General features: G+C 44.3%; 1 protein-coding gene across 4 annotated transcripts in view; it reads left to right on the top strand.

The window, feature by feature from the left end:
* Cdadc1 (cytidine and dCMP deaminase domain containing 1) overlaps window positions 1–16,641 on the top strand; it is a 38,445-nt gene extending 21,804 nt beyond the window's left edge. Inside the window, exons 7-10 of one of the 4 annotated variants that reach the window (XM_021203287.2) lie at window positions 503–672; window positions 2,618–2,807; window positions 7,763–7,823; window positions 15,982–16,641. In XM_021203287.2, coding sequence (XP_021058946.1) covers window positions 503–672; window positions 2,618–2,807; window positions 7,763–7,823; window positions 15,982–16,001 — 441 coding nt within the window. In that variant the 3' untranslated portion in view covers window positions 16,002–16,641. Of the gene's footprint in view, window positions 1–502; window positions 673–2,617; window positions 2,808–7,762; window positions 7,824–8,731; window positions 9,037–11,973; window positions 12,584–15,981 lie in introns of those variants that run through there. The other 3 variants (XM_021203285.2, XM_021203286.2, XM_029541654.1) reach the window with 3 other exon arrangements.
* Window positions 16,642–20,487: the final 3,846 nt, after the last annotated feature.

The following is a 20,487-nucleotide window of genomic DNA, read 5'->3' as shown; positions in this document are numbered from 1 at the left end:
TTCTGTTCCACTGATGTTCCATTGATCTACCTGTATGCCACTGTACCAGTACCATGCAGTTTTTATCACAATTGCTCTATAGTACAGCTTGAGGTCAGGTATGGTGATTCCACCAGAGGTTCTTTTATTGTTGAGAATAACTTTTGCTATCTTAGGTTTTTTTGCTATTCCAGATGAATTTGCAAATTGCCTTTTCTAACTCAGTGAAGAATTGAGTTNGAATTTTGATGGAGATTGCATTGAATCTGTAGATTGCTTTCAGCAGGATAGCCATTTTTACTATATTAATCCTGCTAATCCATGAGCATAGGAGATCTTTCCATCTTCTGAAATCTTCTTCGATTTTTCTTCAGAAAAGCACAGCCATTTCTCCAGTTCAGACCTTGTATTTCTCTATGACTCCATTTGTTACAGAAATGGAGGGAACCTTCTTTACATGAAGTATGAGAGCAAAGTTTCTTTCAGAATGCTGAGACTCACAGTACTTCTGCTGACCCCACAGAGAAGCTGCGATGGGACTGGAGCCATGTACTTCATAGGATGTGGGTACAATGCCTTTCCCGTGGGCTCTGAGTATGCTGACTTCCCACACATGGACGACAAGCATAAGGACAGAGAAATACGGAAGTTCAGGTACATCATACATGCAGAGCAGAACGCTTTGACATTTAGGTAAGAGCTGTTTTTAGCCTCTGCCCTTTAAAAGACAATGGAGGATAGTTGAGGCTAGTTCTCTGTTGTCATCTGTTTTCCTTTAAAAACCCTAAGAGATACTTTCAGAAATAGCATCTTGATATAGCATGGTCCTGCTCCTGGACTGGAGCCTATGTATGGGCACAGACTCCCCAGCTCTTTCCATTTCTTCAGAAATTCTTTCTTCTTACTCTCTCCAGTATGAATCTATTTGATGCTTGTCCTTAGGGACTTGCCCAGCTATTTCTGTTTTTGGATGTTAGTATCCCCTTTGTTTTCTAAATGTAGAGAGCATCTGTTCTGTTTAGGAGACACTCCCTTGGTTAGGGTTACTATTGCTGTGATGAAGCATCATGACCAAAATCAAGTTGGGGAGGAAAGGGTTATTTGGTTTACACTTCTACACTGCAGTCCATCACTGAAAGAAGTCAGGACAGGAACTCACTCAGGGCAGCAACCTAGAGGCAGGAGCCAATGCAGAGGCCGTAGAGGAGTGTTGTTGACTGGCTTGTTCTCCGTGGCTTGCTCAACCTGTTTAAAGAACCCAGAACCACAGTCCAGGGATGGTACCACCCACAGGTGGGCCCTCCCCCATCAATCACTAAGACAATGTCTTATAGGCTTGCCTATAGCCTGAACTTATGGAGGCATTTCCTCAACCGAGGTTCTTCCTCTCCAGTGACTCTAGTCTGTGTCAAGTTGACATAAAACTAGCTAGCACAAATACAGATGTTTTTATGAACTAAAGTGTTTTAAAGAGCCTCTATTTGAGAGGACCAGGCAAGATGTCTGCTTGAGACAGTGTCTTTTGTATATATCAGGGAAGGTGCACTCAGGAACTATCAACTATATTGGTTCCTAAATGAGACCTGAACAGTTATACTGCCAACTGTTGTGTCAGTGTGGGTGGGGAAATTCTCACATGGCTTTACCCCTAGAAGAGCAAAAGACAGTAAATAGCTATGAAGGGAAGGAGAACCAGTCTTCTTCAGGGGTGAGGCCCTGATGGGGTAGCCAATCCTAAGAGCTCAGCCTCAACCTCATGTGAGCAACTCTGAATGGTCTCAGCAGGTTGTGCTTATGAAGGTATGTGCGCGCACACACACACACACACACACACACACACACACACACGATTAAAATGAAAGAATAAGAGATGGTGAATTTAGGAGTAGGAGGAAGATGGGAGGCATTGGAGAGAGGAGTCGGGAGGAGACTGGGTAATGACAGAACTCCTGTATGAGATTCTGTAAAAAAAAAAAAAAAAAAAAAAAAAAGGTGTAAAGTGCTCCGTCAGAGATTGCCATCCCCACAGCCACACCAGAGCCTCTTTAGTCCAGGCTACCACAGTATGCACCAAGAATATTATCTGCTCTCTCTCCGTTTTCTTCAGGGCAGGTGTTCTGCACAATATGTCATATCCAATTTTTTAAAAAAGTTACGATTGGGGAAGGTTAGGGGAACTGTAGCTCAAAACTGGATGTTACGATATATTCATTATGGAAGCATCTAACAGTGTATATCCAAGTTAAAGCTCAGTCTTTTGACTGCTGTGGTGACTTAGGGCTAATCAGACAGTTATTTGGCTTTTGGGAACTGAACTCTATTGTCATATGAAGTACGTATGCAGAAAGGACCGCCCATGCTACACTTCTTTCTCCCCCCACCCCCTGCTCTCAGATACTTTCTAGTACGATGTCAAGCATTCCAAAGGCTTACTCGCAGTCAGTGACTGTCAGTTAGGATTGTCAGATTTTTGCGTACTTTGAACATCACTAATTTAGCAAGAATATTACTTGATTATTATTTGTAATACTGCAAATTTGTTTTACAAAATCTCAAATTTAAAGTTTTTAAGATTTTTTTCTAAAAACATATTTGGTCTTTCACAACAGCTTTTGTAATATTTTATAACTTTTTATAGATGTCAAGATATAAAACCAGAAGAACGCAGCATGATTTTTGTGACAAAATGCCCTTGTGATGAATGTGTGCCTTTAATTAAAGGTGCAGGCATAAAGCAGATCTATGCTGGTGATGTAGATGTTGGAAAAAAGAAAGCAGACATCTCTTACATGAAGTTTGGGGAGCTTGAGGGTGTTCGCAAATTCACAGTAAGTACATGTACTTTCCCAACGTGGACTTCCTGTTGGCTAACCTGCTGGACATTGTGAAGTAGTGATTCCACTCTTAGGACTGTGAGTGAGCTGTTATCATTATTACTATTATTTACTGAAGTATACATTTTTAGCAAAGGATCCCTGCCCTGCACCTGCACTTACACCTTGACAGAGTTGTGCACCGGCCTTTGATGTCTCCATCCCTTCCCATGACTCACCATCTCTACGGCCTTGGAGTGTTGGGCTGAGGTGCAGTTGTAGTAGTCACACCTCACAAACACATTGTACACACGTTCTCAGGAGGGAGATTAGGAAAAAGATCAGCTCATACTTAAGGCTTTTTAAAAGGGATAGGTAGAGCTGGTTCATGGAAAACTCAGAATTTTTTTTTTTAAAGATTTATTATTTATTATATGTAAGTACACTGTAGCTGTCTTCAGACACTCCAGAAGAGGGCGTCAGATCTTGTTACGGATGGTTGTGAGCCACCATGTGGTTGCTGGGATTTGAACTCCGGACCTTTGGAAGACCAGTTGGGTGCTCTTACCCACTGAGCCATCTCACCAGCCCAAAACTCAGAATTTTTAACATACTTCTTTATACTTAGGCTTTAAAAAGTATTTTACTTTGGAATATTCTCGAGCATGCAGAAAAGTTATAAGAATTCTGTTAAATTTTTCCCAGAGATTGTTGGCATGGCATCAAATTACCCTCTGTTTCCACAATGCCACGACCCAGCTAGAGCCACGGGATCAAGAAGTAAAGTGAGATTCTGCTGCAGTGAATCCACAGCTCCCACCAGGGCTCCTGCTTGTCCTAGTCATGCTCTGTGGAGAGCCACCTTGTCCAGAGTCACGGGCTCCCTTTTGTGTCACCCAGGGGCCTAAGCCTGGCACCTAATGCCCCATCAACAGACTAGACTATGCAGTGAGTAGGGTGGTTTATAAAGAACGTTTGAAATGTCAGCCTTGGGCTCCTGCTTGTACAGTTTGAGCATCAGGAATCAAAGCACACATGTACTGTATACACATGGATATGTTGTTATTAAAGCAGAATGTGCTCGCTGTAGAAGACTAGGAACACTTCAAACTGCATTATTCACTAACTTATATATAACATGGTCAACGTGTTACTATATTTTCTGTGCTGTTAAAAGTTCCAAAAATTACTTTTAATAATCAAACACATTCTAACTTGAACACCTAGCTTATATAATTATTTCCTTTATTATGTAACTATATTATTTCCATTTTTGTAGTTGTAAAAAGTCTTTCTATAAATACTTTGAGATGAAAGTTTAAAGTTACTGATTTTTACTGTTTTGCTCAAAGTAATAGACTTGGGTGGTTTGGTGTATTTCAAACATCCCTGTTTTGATAATTTTTTATGTAACTCCCCACCTACTCTTTATAAATTCTCTCTCTCTCTCTCTCTCTCTCTCTCTCTCTCTCTCTCTGTTATACACATGCACACATGTATAAGCTCACCAATGAATGTCCATATCTAAGCCAGAGGTTGATGTCAAGACTCACTGTATTACGCTCCATCTTGGTTTTTGTGACAAGATCTCCTACTGAATCTGGAGCTCACCCTTTCCAGCTAGACTGGCTGGCTGGGAATCTCCAGGACCCACATATCTCTCCACCCCCAACTCCAGGGTTACAGACTCCCCACTGTGCCTGGCATTTCTGTGGATGCAGTTATCTGAACTCAGGTCCTCATGCTTATGTGACCAGCACTTTCCCCACTCAGCCATCTTCTCACTGTCTTGTCTCTCTCTTGGGGCTAACCTTAGCCCTCCTGTTTTATAAGTGACCCAGGTCCAAGTCACGTGTTCATTCTTTATTGCTCGATCCTTCTTTAGCTAGTATGAAACTCAGTAGATGGGGTAGGGATGTCTCAATGGGAAAGAATGCGTGCTGTGCAAATATGCAGGCCTGAGTGTGGATCTCTGGAATTAACATAAAAAACAGGCATGACCATGTATGCCTATAACTGCAGAGCTAGGCAAGGAAGAAACCAAGACAGGAGGATTGCCAACGATCAGCCTGGCTGAAAGACTAAGAACTTCCAGTTCAATGAGAGACTCTGTCTTGAGGGAATGAGGTGGAGAGCAATAGAAGAGGATACTTGTCATCTCCTCTGGCCACTATAGGGCACACACATACACACACACACACACACACACACACACACTTACACACCACCATCACTATCACCACCACCACCACCACCAACAACAACAACAACAACAACTCAGCACAGACATCTACTCTCTCAAAAAGATTTTTGCAACAACCATGGCACCTTCATGAAGCTCATTAACAAAGCTAAGATAGCCACTGTGAGCTTGGACACCTAGAAGTCTCCTCCAGACCAAGTCAAGAAAGCCATGAAGGTGGCCACTATAATAACAAGAATGAAGAAGAAGCCATCCCAGGTCATATCAAAGAGAAGTGAGGTGATAGGACCTTTTTATTGTCAGCAAGTTGTGGTCTACCTGCATTGGGAAAACCACAGAAGAAGCCTTTCAGAAGACCCACTGGGTCTGAAACTGAACTGTTTGCACCTCTGTCTTACTCAGTGGCCACAGGAACTTAAGCCTAGAAAGAAGTTATTCTCACAAAAATCATTAAGTCAGTATTATCACTGTTAAATTAGCCTTGGATACATGGGAGGTCAGGGAAGAACTGGTGGATAAAGAGTTGGTGAGAGCCCTGGCCAACTCCATTTCCAGAATGAATGGTTCCTGAACTGAAACAAACCAATGGCCATGCAGGCTGACTGCCCTGTACCTCAGCCTGGACAGTACAATCTACTGCTGACATTCCAAGATCATCAGCATCACATCCTATAGCCCTGGGTTCTCCAGACAGGCCTTGGACCAAGCCAGAGGACCATTAAGTACTAGAGGATTGCAAGATTAAAGAGACCACTACAAAACATAAGAAAACCTCAGCCCAGGTTCTGATTTGGTTTCATATCCAGGGGAATGTGGTAGTGATTCCCCAAGCCTGGGACACCAGCACACATACTTGGGAACTTTAACTTTCAGTTGAGTGACGGGGAGATAGCCACCATCCTTAGCTCCAATAGGAACAAGAGGGCCTGCCTGCTGCCTGAGTCAGTCTATACAGCAGAGAGATCATCTGAAGAGACTGCCTGGTGGATTCCCTCTTTGCTAACATGCACCACATCCCTCATGCCTCTCCTATCCTTAGCCAGTCCTGTGTGACATCACGCTGTGGCAACCTTGCTGGAGGACAAAATCCAAGTGATACTGTATTAAATTCTCATGCTGAGGGGGCTGGTGAGATGGCTCAATGGTTAAGAGCACTGCTCTTCTAAAGGTCCTGAATTCAAATCCCAGCATCCACTTTCCGGTTGGCGCCAGCTCCGGGCCATCTTGAGCGCGAACTCGGCTGACAGTTTCATGGTCCCCAGAGGACTCTCCATCCTCCAGGTGCCCTAGCACGCTTAGGATCTTAGGATCACTGGTGAGTAGAACACAACATCTGTTTCAACACAACTGGGAGTGACTAGCACGCCTAGGATCTTAGGATCACTGGTGAGTAGAACACAATATCTGTTTCAACACAACTGGGAGTGACTGGGGCCAGCAGGAACAGGGACACAGGAGCCCTGCCTGACCAGCGGCTCGGGTTTCTTCCAATTGGCGCTGGTATACCTTGGTTTCGAACACAGCAGACAGTCCCACAGTCCCCAGAGGAGGTACCACTTCCAGGTGCTCTAACATGCCCAGAATCTTAGAATTCCAGGATTCCAGGATCTCAGGATCCCAGGAGATTGGTCACACTAGGATCTCAGGGTCTCAGAGGAAGTTTGATTGCCAAGAACTCTGACACACACAGAATCTTAGGATCACAGGATCACAGAATCACAGGATCACAGAGAAAGCTGGACTCTGAGGAGTTCTGACTCAACTGGGATTACAGGAAGGACAGTCTCCAATCAGACATATTGAGGGCAGTGAGCACTTGAGATAATCAGATGGCAGGAGGCAAGTGTAAGAACAGAAGCAACAGAAACCAGGGTTACTTGGCATCACCAGAACCAAACTCTCCCACTATATGCAAGTCCTGGATACACCATCACACCAGAAAAGCAAGATATGGATCTAAAGTCATTTCTCATGGCGATGTTGGAGGACTATAAGAAGGAAATAAATAACTCCCTTAAAGAAATACAGAACACATCCAAACAGGTGAAAGAATTGAACAAAACCATCCAGGATCTAAAAATGGAAGTAGAAACAATAAAGAAATCAAATTCCAGCAACCACATGGTGGCTCACAGCCATCTGTAACGAGATCTGATGCCCTCTTCTAGAGTGCCTGAAGACAGCTACAGTGTACTTACATATAATAAATAAATAAATCCTTAAAAAAATAATTCTCATGCTGAACCATGGGAAGACTGTGCAGGGAAATGTGACTCAGAGGCATTGCTTGTACTCATATGATCTGACCAAATGTTTGTCAAACACCAGGAACACAACTAGCACTGGGGATGTAAACATAAAATGATAAAAATAACAATAGTAACAAACATTAAAAACAAAATTAAAAAACACCTCAGTGGGTCCTGGAGATAGACAGTCCCTGGTTTGTTACGGGCATGCAGAATCTTATCCTGTCAATGTCTTATGTCACTGTGACCTGCGGGAAGTTACTACAGTTCTTTAGCCTTCCATTTATCACCTATAAAATGAGTATAAAGGACTGTTAGAGCTCCTTCTCTGAGGATTTTGATTCTGATTCTAGATTCAAGTGATCTGATTGATCTGATTCAGGATCATTTAAGGTCAGTGCCTTAGAAGGCATATACATGTGGACTTTTAAAAGCTATTTTGATAATGAAAAGCAAGGTAATGATGTACTGTTTATTAACTCATTTTAAACATAATAAAATATCTGTACCTCCTACAGTGGCAGCTGAACCCGTCTGAAGCTTACAGTCTTGACCCAAATGAGCCTGAAAGGAGAGGAAGTAAGTATTCCTAAGCATTCTGCTGAGTCGCTGACGCTAAGGAGTGGTAGAGAGGGAGGTTTTAAGATCAGATGATGAACCTACAGGTGGGTAAATGCAGGATTGTCTTTTCTAAATATTAAATTCACTTATCCAACTTGTTCGTACACGTGTGTTATGTGAGGAACCGTGTGAAGTGTTGCTTGCCAGTTAGTCCAGTAATGTAAATGACTGCATGCAGATTGAATCTATGAATTGCATTTATTTGAAGTGGCGAGCAACAGCATTCTCCTGCATTCATGCAAAAGCTTCTTGGGAATGAGAGGGGAGCTGTGACTATTTAGCACAGATTGTGAGGACCGAGCAATGAGGTCATCTGTGTTCTTCTAGAGTAAAGACACAGTGGCCCAGGTTGCTGGGAGAATGGAAAGATCCTGTTTACATTAATCCCCTAGTGAAGCAAAACTTACCACAAGTGAGTCACTAGTCTTCACATTTATTATTGGCATATTAAGTAAAACCATATTGAATGTAATATATCATGAGTGTTTTTACAGTTCTCTAAGTAAAGATCATTGAACATGATGCTATGCAGATTTGTTTTAAAATAGTAGCTTGATTGTGATTGGGTTCTAAGTAACTGGAGTCTCCTGTATATTTTCTTAAAGCCTCAGTGACTTGATAATCTTTAAAAACCCAGAAATACAAAGGTTTCTATGAAAACATGAATGTCTTATTTATCATTTACAGTCTGGAAAAATACATAATTACTACATTTTTCCTTTAAATTTGTATTAAGAAATTAAGGAAATAAAAGATGTGACCCTGATCAAAGGTGTTTGAGGGCCAGTGCGAGTGTCCTGCAGTTAGGGAGAGAGTGTACTATGCTAACTATAGAAAGACATATTCCTTTGTCTGTTGAAATTAAGAACATCTGTCCATCAAAAGATCCCACTAAGAGGGTGCAAAGGCAAGCTACGGAACAGAAGACACGTGCCACTTAAGATCAACCAAGGGCCTGTGTCTGGGATCTCAGGAGGAGGAAGACATGCCTGCTGGTGAATGGAGAGTGAAGGCGAAGAACAAGGAAGGCGACGGGGTGTCAGGCAGTGTCTCAGCCACCCAGTCAAGTGTGCACTTCTTGGTGACAGTTTGTTAAGCCTAGCTTATGTTTTGATGCATTTTTTAAACAAGAATCTTATATCAATAAATAATATGGTTATCTCCTTTTCAATTATGGAACAGCTTCATAGTGTATAATTTACTTACTGTGAAGAACTCACTGGCCTCTGTACATTCAGAGCTGTGTCCCCACCAGCACAGTGTAAGGTCAGCATGTCTCATCACAGCATAGAGAGACATGCTACTCATTGGACTCACCCATCCTTCCCACCCCAGCCCTCGTCAACACAGCAGCTATGGATTTCTCTCCCCTGGCCATCATACACAGGACTCAGATGCTGTGTGGGTCCCTTTTAAACTTCAGATCTGTTTAAAATACCAAAACAAACAAACAAAAAAACAGGAGAATCAGAGAAATGGAAGCCAAACTTCAGCTCTTTTGCTACCCAGAGGCTTGACTCCTGGCATATCCAGCTGTCTAGAATGGAGACATGCTGCCTCATGCAATCTCAGTGACAGAGGCAGGAACACACAGAAGGGAGGTGGGACTAAGTAACTGTCCCGAGTATCCTATGCTGTAGAAACAGAGCCCAGATAAGGCACTCTTTTTAAATAGACACAAAACTTTCAAGACGATAAAGACAATGTTCAGAGGCCCATATTACCCTCAACAGAGGTGAGAGGAATGAGTTGCTTGCCATGTAAGTAAACACTGAAGTCAGAGGTGCCCCAGGACCGCTGTTCATGCTGCTGCCAGCCAGCCTGGGGTGAGCCACTAAAGCCCCGGGGGTGGGGGAGGGGATCTGCTGAAAGGTGGTGAACTGAGCCTGAGGCTGCCCTGAGATGTGACTTCTTAACTGAGAAGCCAACAAAAATGGAGAGCACTTGTCATGAGTGGAGTGAGCAGCAGCAGCTAGCACACGGTTAGCCAGTGGTTCTGCATCAGAACTACCAAACAGGATGTAATCGCAAGTGCCATTGAGGTGAGGCTGCTTGTGGTGTGTGCATCTAATCTCAGCTCTTGGGAAGTGGAGGCAGGAAGACAGCGCAGGCAAAAATGTGAGCAAACTATTATGGAAAAGGACCAGGAGCCGGGCGCAGTGGCGCACGCCTGTAATCCCAGCACTCGGGAGGCAGAGGCAGGTGGATTTCTGAGTTCGAGGCCAGCCTGGTCTACAGAGTGAGTTCCAGGACAGCCAGGGCTACACAGAGAAACCCTGTCTCGAAAAAACCTAAAAAAAAGAAAAGAAAAGAAAAAGGATCAGAAAATGTTGAAAATGGACTTTGGAAGAATGATTAATACAATTGTTAAACAGTAGGTAGGGTAAGCCACTGTTTGATAATGGGCATAGGCTGGCATCTGAGGGAGACATGGAAACAAGAGACGACCTAATGCACACTGCTGGCAAGTGGGTTGTTTGCGGAGAACATGGTGATGAGCTCTTACCTCACTAATATTCGAGACCTAACCCTCAGAATTAATGATTAGAGGAAAAGATAATTTAAAAGGTGTGTGGGGGGTGTAGAAAATTCTAGGTATTTTTATGAATTGGAGTTATATATATTTCATATGTATATAATATATAATACATATACACATAAATATAGTTTAGGACATAGAAAAATGCTGATTATAAAAGAATTGACAAATTGATACTGTATGACACCAAGAGATATTATAAAGAAAATTTAGGAAAAGCCACAGAGTGCCTAGGGATGAAGCCATTCCAGAGCACACAGACTCTCAGATTGACAACAGGGAACATCCGATGGGAACGGAACTGACTCAGCAGCTCGTACCCAGAAGCAGCAGAGATAGCAATATCTGGTGATACCATGAGCAGACTCATACTGAAGTGACAGTTCAATATAATGCTATTCTTCAGAACAAAAGCTGGAAACGACATGAAATTTTCTCTTAACAGATGAGATTTTAAAAGAAATATGTAGTGTTCACACCATGGGGATCTACTATGAAGTGAAATAAATGATGTGGCTACATTCCTCAACATGGCTGAATCAGATAGTGTTAAATGAAGACCATAAACTGCAGTGCTGAACTGTAGACTATTAGGAGGAAGCCAGCCAAGCAGGGCATTGTTCCCTGTGTTCAATAAAATGATCTAAGAAGCAGTGACGTGATAAACAGACAGGTCCTGAGTGGTCTAGAAGGGGAGGCTGGGGAGGGCAGCCTGTGGGGATTCGTGGGGATTCAGTTGTGTGGGACAGCACGTTCTTCTTTTGGCCCCGTACAAAGTTCCTGCAGATTTAACTGAGACAACTCTTTGGGGACAGTAGATTCTTAACTGTTTATTTCTTTGTTTTATTATTTGGGTAAGCTGTAAATAGATTTTGAGTGTTTCAAATATAGCACAAAAGTCAGGCGGGGCTTTTTGGTCCCCTGGGAGATGATTATGGCAGATTTATCAAGAAGCTGGAAGTAGAGGGTGGGAGGGGACTTGCAGGTGGCAGGTATGTTTGCTGGTAGATTCACAGATGTCTGGTTATGCCAAACTCATTGGGTTTTACACTGTTAATAGCCTATAAGCACATGTAGCTTATGGCACTGATAAAGCCATTAGAAACCAAAAGCTCTTTTTAAGAGCTTGAAGCCAGACCCTTCCCCTGGCACATCTCTTCTGAGAATGCCAGCTTCTTATCTTGGGAGCCTGTAAACAGGAGTCCATTCTCAATGCTCCAGGCATTTTGTACCTCTCTCAGGAGGACACACAGGTGTATGTTGTCTCTTCTAGATAAATAATGACTCCTGCATAGCCCCATCCCAAGAAAGTTATGTTATTTGCCATACAATGCTAAGTGACCCCTGTTTATCAAGGGTTATCAGATACTGTGCTATCCATGAGTTGTCTAGAGTAGATACAGATGGAATACATTTTAAAGTGTAGGTTGAGATGGAGAGGTTGAAGGTTGAGATACACTATGTGTTCCTTTGCCATAAGATGGTTTGTCCTCCCAGCCTGAGTGGCTGGACCAGGTCCCTGTGGGCTTTGTGTGTGCTTCCTGACATGAAGTTATTCTTGCATGCTAGACGGTGTATTGAGGCGCAGGTCTGCAAAGGAAGAACAGCGCAGCTGCAAGAGGCCACGTCTGGAAACCCGCGCTGCAGGTCGGGCTACACTGCAGTAACTCACATGCTTTCTTACACNACTGAGAAGCTTTTACGGGGCTGAACTGTAACTAGCCACNGAGTGATGTTACCTCTGATCTTTTTATTTCAGATGTGTTGCTCAGCATACNGTATATGTTCTTCCATTACACTAGTTAGCAATAGTTTGAGACCAGTGTAAGAACAGTACCTACTGCTATTTATCCAGAGGCTATGCAGCCAGTTTGAAAGGGAGGCGATCATTTGACGGGTAGTTATTTTGGATTACAAGGATGACAATCCGTAAACTGCTCCAGGGAATAAGATGACCTGGCCATCTTTTAAGACTCCGTGTATAAATAACCAAAAGGCTGCATTACACTCAGTCCTTCTATTAGCCAGGACTTGCTGAAATAGATTGACCTAAAGTTGCTGTGCCCATTCTCCATTTTACATGAGTTGTGTAAGTGGCCTGAGAATTTAGGTCAGTGGAGCAGTGTGTGCAAGCATGTGCAAGGACTACAAAACAAATAAAATGTTAATTTCACCTAAATGTGTTGTTGTTGTTGTAGTTGTTGTAGTTGTATGGTCTTGCTCTATAGCCCTGTCTCACTTCAAAGATCACCATGTAGTCCAGACTGGTCTCAAGCTCACGGGTGACCATCCTGCCTTGCTCAGTCTAGGAGTGCTGGGTTCAGAGCCACCCACTGCCATGCCCAGCCTCTCCTAATATTTTTGCTGTGTACATTCACAGTAGCATGTTGGACCACGGTGCAGTTATGTCACTGGTTTGGGTAGCACAGGAAGAGAATACAATTCTGAGACAGTTCTGCCGTTTGATGTCACTGACTCACTAATGGCAAGCCTCGAATCTGATCATGTTTGAGACTGGGGGGGATAGATAGCTCAGGCAGTCAAGTACTTGCCTTAAATCAAGAGGACCTGAGTTCAGTCCCACAGAAACCATTCAAAACAAAGCAAAAAACAAAACACACCTAGGCATGGTGATGCACTCGTACCCCCAGCACTTGGAGTAGGTTGTTCTCTTGGGCTTGCAGGCTGCCCAGCCTAACCTACTTGGTGAGTTCTAGCCCAGTGAGATACCCTGTCTCAGAAAATCAGGTGTCTGGCACCTGAGGAACAACAGCTTAAGTTTGTCCGTGTGTGTGCACACATACCCCTGCCCACACTACGTACAAACTTTGATCATGATGTGAATGAGGAAGAACCATTTGAGTATTAGAATTCTTCAACTCTACACCACCTCTGGTCTACCTTCCTCTCCATGTACCCAATGACAGAATTCTTCATCTGTACACCATCTCCATGTACCTAATGACAGAATTCTTCATCTGTACACCACCTCCGGTCTACCTTCCTCTCCATGTACCTAATGACAGTGTCTTATGGCTTTGACTTTGAAGAGAAGGCCTTTAAAGAACGTTTGTAAATCTCAGAAATACTCAGCCTTGAAAATAGACGTATCCTGAGTGTGTGAGTAGAGAGCGGTCTCTGAGTCTTGCGCCTTCTCGTGGGTGCTTCTCCTGTTGGTTTGCCTTATCTATCTTTGGTGAGATGGTTTGGTTTTAATATATTTTATTTTGTTTTAAGAAAACTATTATCTGAAAGGGAAAAAAAGGCACCAAAATTATGCCAGAAATGTTAAAACAAAGGCACCACCTTCATTCTGAATTTGATAAACAAGACACGCTTCTAATTCAGAAGTTCTGTGTCAGGCACTACCCCTGGCCAGCAGTCCAGGGGAGTCAACATCACTCAAATGAGGAAATCTCATTGTGGCTACTCTTGCCAGCGAGGCTGCTGAGTCAAAGGTGAAAGAAGGTTGGTTTGGTTTTTTTCTTTTAACTCATAAGCAAAATGTCCAAATTTTACACACAGAAATATGTGGTCCTTTGCCAACAGGGTCCATGGGACTCTTATTGGGAAAAAGCATTTGGACTCTTAAAGGTGTAAATGTCTGTCCAAGGCTTATTGATTGACATTCCCTGGTGTGGTGGCATTGGTAGATAAAGCCCTCCCTCCATCTGCTGGCTAACCAACTATTGCACAACTGCTTTTATTGTTTTATACGAATCCTAACGCCACACCACACTGACACTGACTGGCAGTACAATATTTTAACTATTAATCATGGACCTGAATACATGATATGGGTAAAAGAGTCAGTTCCAGAGTTTATTGGATACCCATGCTGCTGTGTCGGTCATTACCTTGAAACACGGGCCTACTAACTGGGCCAAGGTGGAAAATCCAACTCAGTTCTTTGATACAGGGACTGTGTCAGAGATGACAGAGCAAAACCAGTGGGCTGTTTTAGTATTTGATATTTGATGCAACCATAAATTTGTGGGGACAAGTTTGAATCCAGCAGTGGGAAACCGCTCACAGTAAATGACAGGGAAGACCCCCCTTTTTTTAAAAAAAAAAAAAAAAAGATTTATTTATTTATTATATGTAAGTACACTGTAGCTGTCTTCAGACACCCCAGAAGAGGGTGTTGGATCTTGTTATGGATGGTTGTGAGCCACCATGTGGTTGCTGGGATTTGAACTCAGGACCTTCAGAAGAGCAGTCGGGTGCTCTTACCCACTTAGCCATCTCACCAGCCCAGGAAGACCCTTTTTGAAGGTGGCCATTGATATAGAAAGGTCAAGATCTATTCCTCTCTTAGCACAAATGCACCAACTTATTTGGGTGGAGCAATGGCTCCTCCTCAAGGAAAAACTGCCCTACAAAATCAATACCATAGTAGGCATACTGAGCCATTACTAGCTCTTGAAATGCCTGTGTATTTGTTGTAAGAACAAAGTTATTTAACCTAAAAAAAATTTTTTTAACTGATTCTGATGTCTAAAATGGTGCCTAGCACAGCATAGATACTCAAGTTATTCTTTATTTGTGTGTGTGTGTGTGTGTGTGTGTGTGTGTGTGTGTGTGTGTGTATTGGGTGTTTTCCCTGTGTGTATATATGTATGTATGTGCTAGGAGTTCAGAAGAGGGCATCAGATGCCCTAGAATTAGAGTTATGAATGGCTGTGCGCCACCACATGGATTCTGGAAACCCAACCCTAGTCCTCTGTCGGAACAACAAGTGTTCTTAATTCTGAACTGCCTCTCCAGCCCCCTTGATCTTTTTGGTTTTTTGAGACTTACATTCTTAAGAATCCATCTCAGAACCCAGGGCCAGCAAGCCAGGTTATTAAGGATACTCAAGAGGATGCTAGTGGCCGAGCGTAGTGGCGCATGCCTTTAAACCCAGCACTTGGGAGGCAGAGGCAGGNAGTGAGTTCCAGGACAGCCAGGGCTACACAGAGAAACCCTGTCTTGAAAAATCAAAAAAAAAAAGGATGCTAGTGACCCTTAAGGCTGAGAGCCCAAATTATGAATAAAGCTGTAGGAATGGAAGTGACAGATGTCAGTGACAGGGTCGGGGTGTGGGGTAGAAGGTCCTTATAGACAGGGAGGTGCTGAGCTGAGTCCCAAGCAGCGCTCAGGGCTTACCAGGCCAAATTGGGGAATGGGAGGAGCTGAGCGAAAGTAATGGCCTCTGTGTATGGGGACAGAGGATGGCTGGCTGGCACTGCAGGGACTGGAGAGCTGTGCCCAGAGCCCATCTGGGTTTGCAGAACCCAAGTGTTGACTAAGTCTGCAAAGTCCCAGGACAAAGGTCTCCTCTGTCGCCAGAGAGATCAGGGTGCGCTGGACAAAACACACCGTCTCTGCTGCATTCCGAGATGAGGACCATCTTTAAAAGCTCGCCAGGAGCATGCAGAGCAGCCGCATGGGCACCCTACGGTCCGTCAGCCAAGTAGGCAGGGTTTCTTTGTTGTGTCGGATTACTATCGGAACTTTTGGTTTTTTTGACGGTGGCCTTTCTGTGTTTTCTCCCTTCAGTTTACCGAGCTTGAAAATGTGTTATTCTCTCATAAGGTTTCTTCTTTGTGACCTGAATGGTTCTACTTTAGGATCAGCCACAACCGCTTGATTTTGACACACTTTGGGGCACGTTCAATGAAACACTGGCTCTTAGCATCCCTGGTACTGGAGGTGAGGGACTGGATAAGGCACTTGCCACCAAGCCTGACAGTCTGAGCTCAATCCCCAGAACCCACCAGACGGAAGGATGGATGAATGGACGGAAGGACAGACGGACACAGAGGCAGAGGAAGAATTTATCAAGAGATTATTGGTTCCAGCAGTAGCGACCACATGCACTGAATTGAGCGAATTGTTTTACAAGAGGAAAAGACAATGCACTTGGTCTAACCTGGGGTCTGGGTGACTCAGGGCCGGTCACAGGGGAGGTGGAATGGACCAGGGTTTTGCAGGGTTCTGGCTTCTCTGTGGCCCAGCAGATTCCTTGTTGAGCAGCTGGCTACTGTTGAAGATGGTGTAGGAAGAGTCCTGGCTTGAGTCAGGAAGACCATAAAGGGGACACTGCATGGTGGCTCTCTTCTGCCCCATCACCCCTGGAACTCTATCTGCTATAGGTATCATGACATTTATTTACTGAAATTCAAGCACCCAAGTGCCAGGCCCCTATAGTGAGTTCTCAGCTTGATAAGTAATGGAGTCTAATTGAAAAAGAGAAAGCCCCAGAAATCTTGATTAACTAAACGGAGTTGGGAAAGTGTGATTTGCTTATTTCGGACTGGACTGAAAGCAATCTTGATTTTCCAAGGAGGCCAGTATGCGTTCCTTCCAATCCATTTGTGCAGAGTTCTGTCATGCAAACTGCCCTCTGAATACAGTCTTTTGCTGGTGTCCTCCAGCTGCAGTGCTGATTTCTCTTTGCTTTATAACATAAGAAAACAAACCTGGACCATAGTGTTTCAGTGCTTGGCACTGCTGGTATTGGAGGCTGTGTCATGGGGACTGCCTGAAGTTCTAGGGCTGAGCTATGGGGACCATCCTCCCACGCCCATCCCAGGCAGGATACAGCTGCAGCAAATGCAAGTACCCACTGTGAATATCAGCACGTGTTACCATGTGGAATCTTAATTATATATAATTTACCACTTTCAGAGCTGACTTTGAAAGCCACTGACATAAAAAAATGTTAAGTGTTTGACTTAAAAAAAAAAAAAGTTAGATCCAAAGATCTTGGGCGTGGTGGCTCATGCCTTTAATCTCAGCACTCGGGAGGCAGAGGCAGGCGCATTTCTGAGTTCAAGGCCAGCCTGGTCTACAAAGTGAGTTCCAGGACAGCCAGGGCTATACAGAGAAACCCTGTCTCAAAAAAAAAAAACAAAGATCATCTCATGCTGTGTGACCACGGTACTAGAGTACTAGAGCTTTTCTATAATTCCTTAACATTTGAGGGTAATGATTTCCATCCTATGATGTTGAGAGGGTTTTTTGTGAATCAGGTTTGGTGTGGAGTAGCAAGAACAACTAAAAGAAGCAGTGATGAGCTGAGCTGCTCAGAGAGGTGTCGACTGGTCCAGATGCTTGGACAAGACATAGACCATCTGAGTTACCTACAAGGCATTTTCTTCACCCTGTGGAGCTACCTGAGGTTGTACAGTGTACTCCAGGCTTCCAGCTTTTATTAGCCATCACCCATGCCGGGGTGGGCATTGGTGGGTGATGCTTATGTCTTTGAGTCACTTCTGCTCCTATAAGCAATGCTTCCCCCATATTCCTGTAAGCAACCCAATGAATTTGCTGATTCACCAAGTTGATGGTGTCTGTTCTTTGTTGTCAGTTCTGGATTGAGGGAATGTTCTACACATCTCCCTAGGAATAGTGTCTCACAACAACCGCCCTTGAGACAGGGTCTTTAATGGGCTGAAGCTCATAAATTAGGCTAGGCTGGCTAGCCTTAGGGATCCTTCTGTGTCTGCCATGCGAGCGCTGAGACTATCGGCATGCACCACTCGTTATGCCTTGGTTCTGAGGATCTTTACCAACTGAGCCAAGGGTTTTCTAAAGTCAGGCACGTTTTTAGTTAGCAGAGTAAAGTTTTGATGGCACTGGCACATTGCATTCAAGTGGACCACTGACATCAGCTAGTTGTGAGTTATCTGCAGGGGACTAGTGTTTTGGGTGTAATCATTTCCACTACTGGGGATCATCCTGGGCATTGCTGGAGTGCAGCCACACCCACCTAGATGCCCTTGCATCAACCAGATGGCCCTTGTTCAAAAGGCAGTGAATGGATCCCTGTTGTGGAAAATATTATGTGGGGGTTTCTACTCCACTGTAGATCATTTAGTTCCCAAATAAAAGATGCGAAACCTTTATATTTATATACTAAGCCTTAAAGAATTAGAGCTGGGCAGATAGCAGCCCTCTATGCTATTTTGTCTACTTCCCTGTTGATAACCCCAAGACATCACTTACCATATTATTCTTGGGCTTCTCCTTCTCCAATAGGCCAGCCCTCAAGGCCATGCGCTCAATCTACCCACCCCATGGCACTTTCTTCTTTCTTTCCCTTGATCCAGAGTCCATGAGCTGAAATCCTGCTTACCTTCCATCTGCCCAGCTAAAGGCTGGTGGCATCTTATTTTAGTCTTAAGGAGCAAGGTTTCCACAACAAGAGCTGCATAGGTGAGAATTCACTGTCTTGGAGTGGCCAGACTTTGGGATACAGAATTTAGTACTGCAATACATAGCAAGAGACCAAACCCCAACAGATCCCCCCCCCCAACCCATCTGTGCAGCCATCTTTTTGGGTCTTCTCTAAGTGTGGCCAGTCACTCAGACTGGGCTCTGAGGCCCTGGTAAGGAAGAACTCACACCTCTCTTAAAACAGACCTCTTTACCAAACTTATTCTTGTGGACTGGCCTCACCCCAGCCATTCCCTCCTCTGTGTTGTTGGTCCTTCAGCAGGGACACAGACCTCTTTGTCTCATTCTCCACCACGTGATTACCCATCAGTATTTGAAGTTAGCCATTGTGTGCCAGCATCCCATGACAGCCTCCCACTCAGCCTGAAGGCTCGCTATGATGCTGAGGTTTGCAGCGACTGCAAAGGACTTGCCACAACAGGGCTTTCATTTCACCAGGCAAAGTCAGGGTAAGTTCCAACTTAGACAAGGAGACGGAGCCTCAGAATAACTGGCTTAATCACTGTTTGATAATAACTGACAGGACAATACCTGAACCTACTGCTCCAAATTCCTGATCTTCCTGGAAGTCACAATTTTTGTCCAACCTCCCTGTGACGTCACCTTTCTTCTCATGTAGAACTGTTTCCTAAGTGAGAAACATTGATGGTCCCAAATTTTAGCTTTCCTGTTTTCACACCTGCTTCAGTCAGTGTTCCATCACTGTGAAGAGACACCATAACCATGGCAACTCTTATAAAGGAAAACATTTCATTGGGGCTGGCTTACAGTTTGAGAGGCTTAGTCCATTATCATCATGGCAGGGAACATGGTAGTAGGCAGGTATGGTGCAGAGAAGTAGCTGAGAGTTACATCCAGATCCACGGGCTGAGAGAGGAGAGGGACAGAGACAGACAGACAGAGAGACAAAGACATAGAGACAAAGACAGACAGAGACAGAGGCAGGACCTAGCATGGACTTTTGAAACCTCAAAGCAGACCTCCAGGTTCTCCATCAAGGCCACACCTACTCCTTCTCAGATAGGGCCACTCCCTGATGACTAAGCATTCAAATACACGAATTTCGCCTACTGGCCTAGAAAGTTGTCCTGGGTGTGAAGTTGCTGTGCTTTGGGGAACTGGTTTTGTGACACTTCCTCAACATCCAACAAAGTGAAGCCCACTGTATTGCAATCCCTCCCTTCCTTGGATGCAAGGGCTGGCTTCCTCAGTGCCTGTGCCCTGGCTCACAAAGCAATAGCTTGGGGGACGTTTCCTACTCCTAATGGCCAAGCCCTCCTGGGTCCCCACAGCCTTTACCACTGGACATCTAACCTCACTCACCTCTGGAGACCACTGCCACCAAGTTCTTGTTCCCACAGCCATGGTCCAGTGCTGACTCTACCCCTCCCCAACTCCCCAGCTCCCTCTCACACCCACTCAGTCTCTTGCTTTGTGTCTCTCTTAGGAGCCCTAGTCTTCTCTGACACCCAGAGGGCCAGTTCCCAGCTCCCACAGAGTAAATGGCCACTGGGCAGTTCCTTCAGAAGGGTCTGGCCACCGGCTAGAAAGAAACAGTATACGGGAGTGACCCCGGTCTAGATTTGAAGATACTGCAAGAGTCCAGGTGTAAGGTGACGTCGCCTGACAAACATCAGGCCACCCCAGAAAGCCCTTGTTAGAGTAGTCCTGAAGAATTAGACACTTGCAAGTTTAGGCTTTTCAACTCTATTTCTATCTTTAGTTTTTGTAGTGCTGTGGAAGAACTCAGGCAGGCCAGCAAGTAAGCTATATCCCCTGCTTAGGAATTTTGTTTGAGGACTTAAGGATGGGGCTGTGCTTTGACCCGTGGTTATATTCAGCCCATTATTACAGCTTGAT

Source organism: Mus pahari, chromosome 8 (genome assembly GCF_900095145.1).
Source record: "Mus pahari chromosome 8, PAHARI_EIJ_v1.1, whole genome shotgun sequence".
NCBI classification, from domain to species: Eukaryota; Metazoa; Chordata; class Mammalia; order Rodentia; family Muridae; genus Mus; species Mus pahari.
Note: the sequence above shows the minus strand (reverse complement) of the source record. Positions and strands in the feature narration are given on the sequence as shown.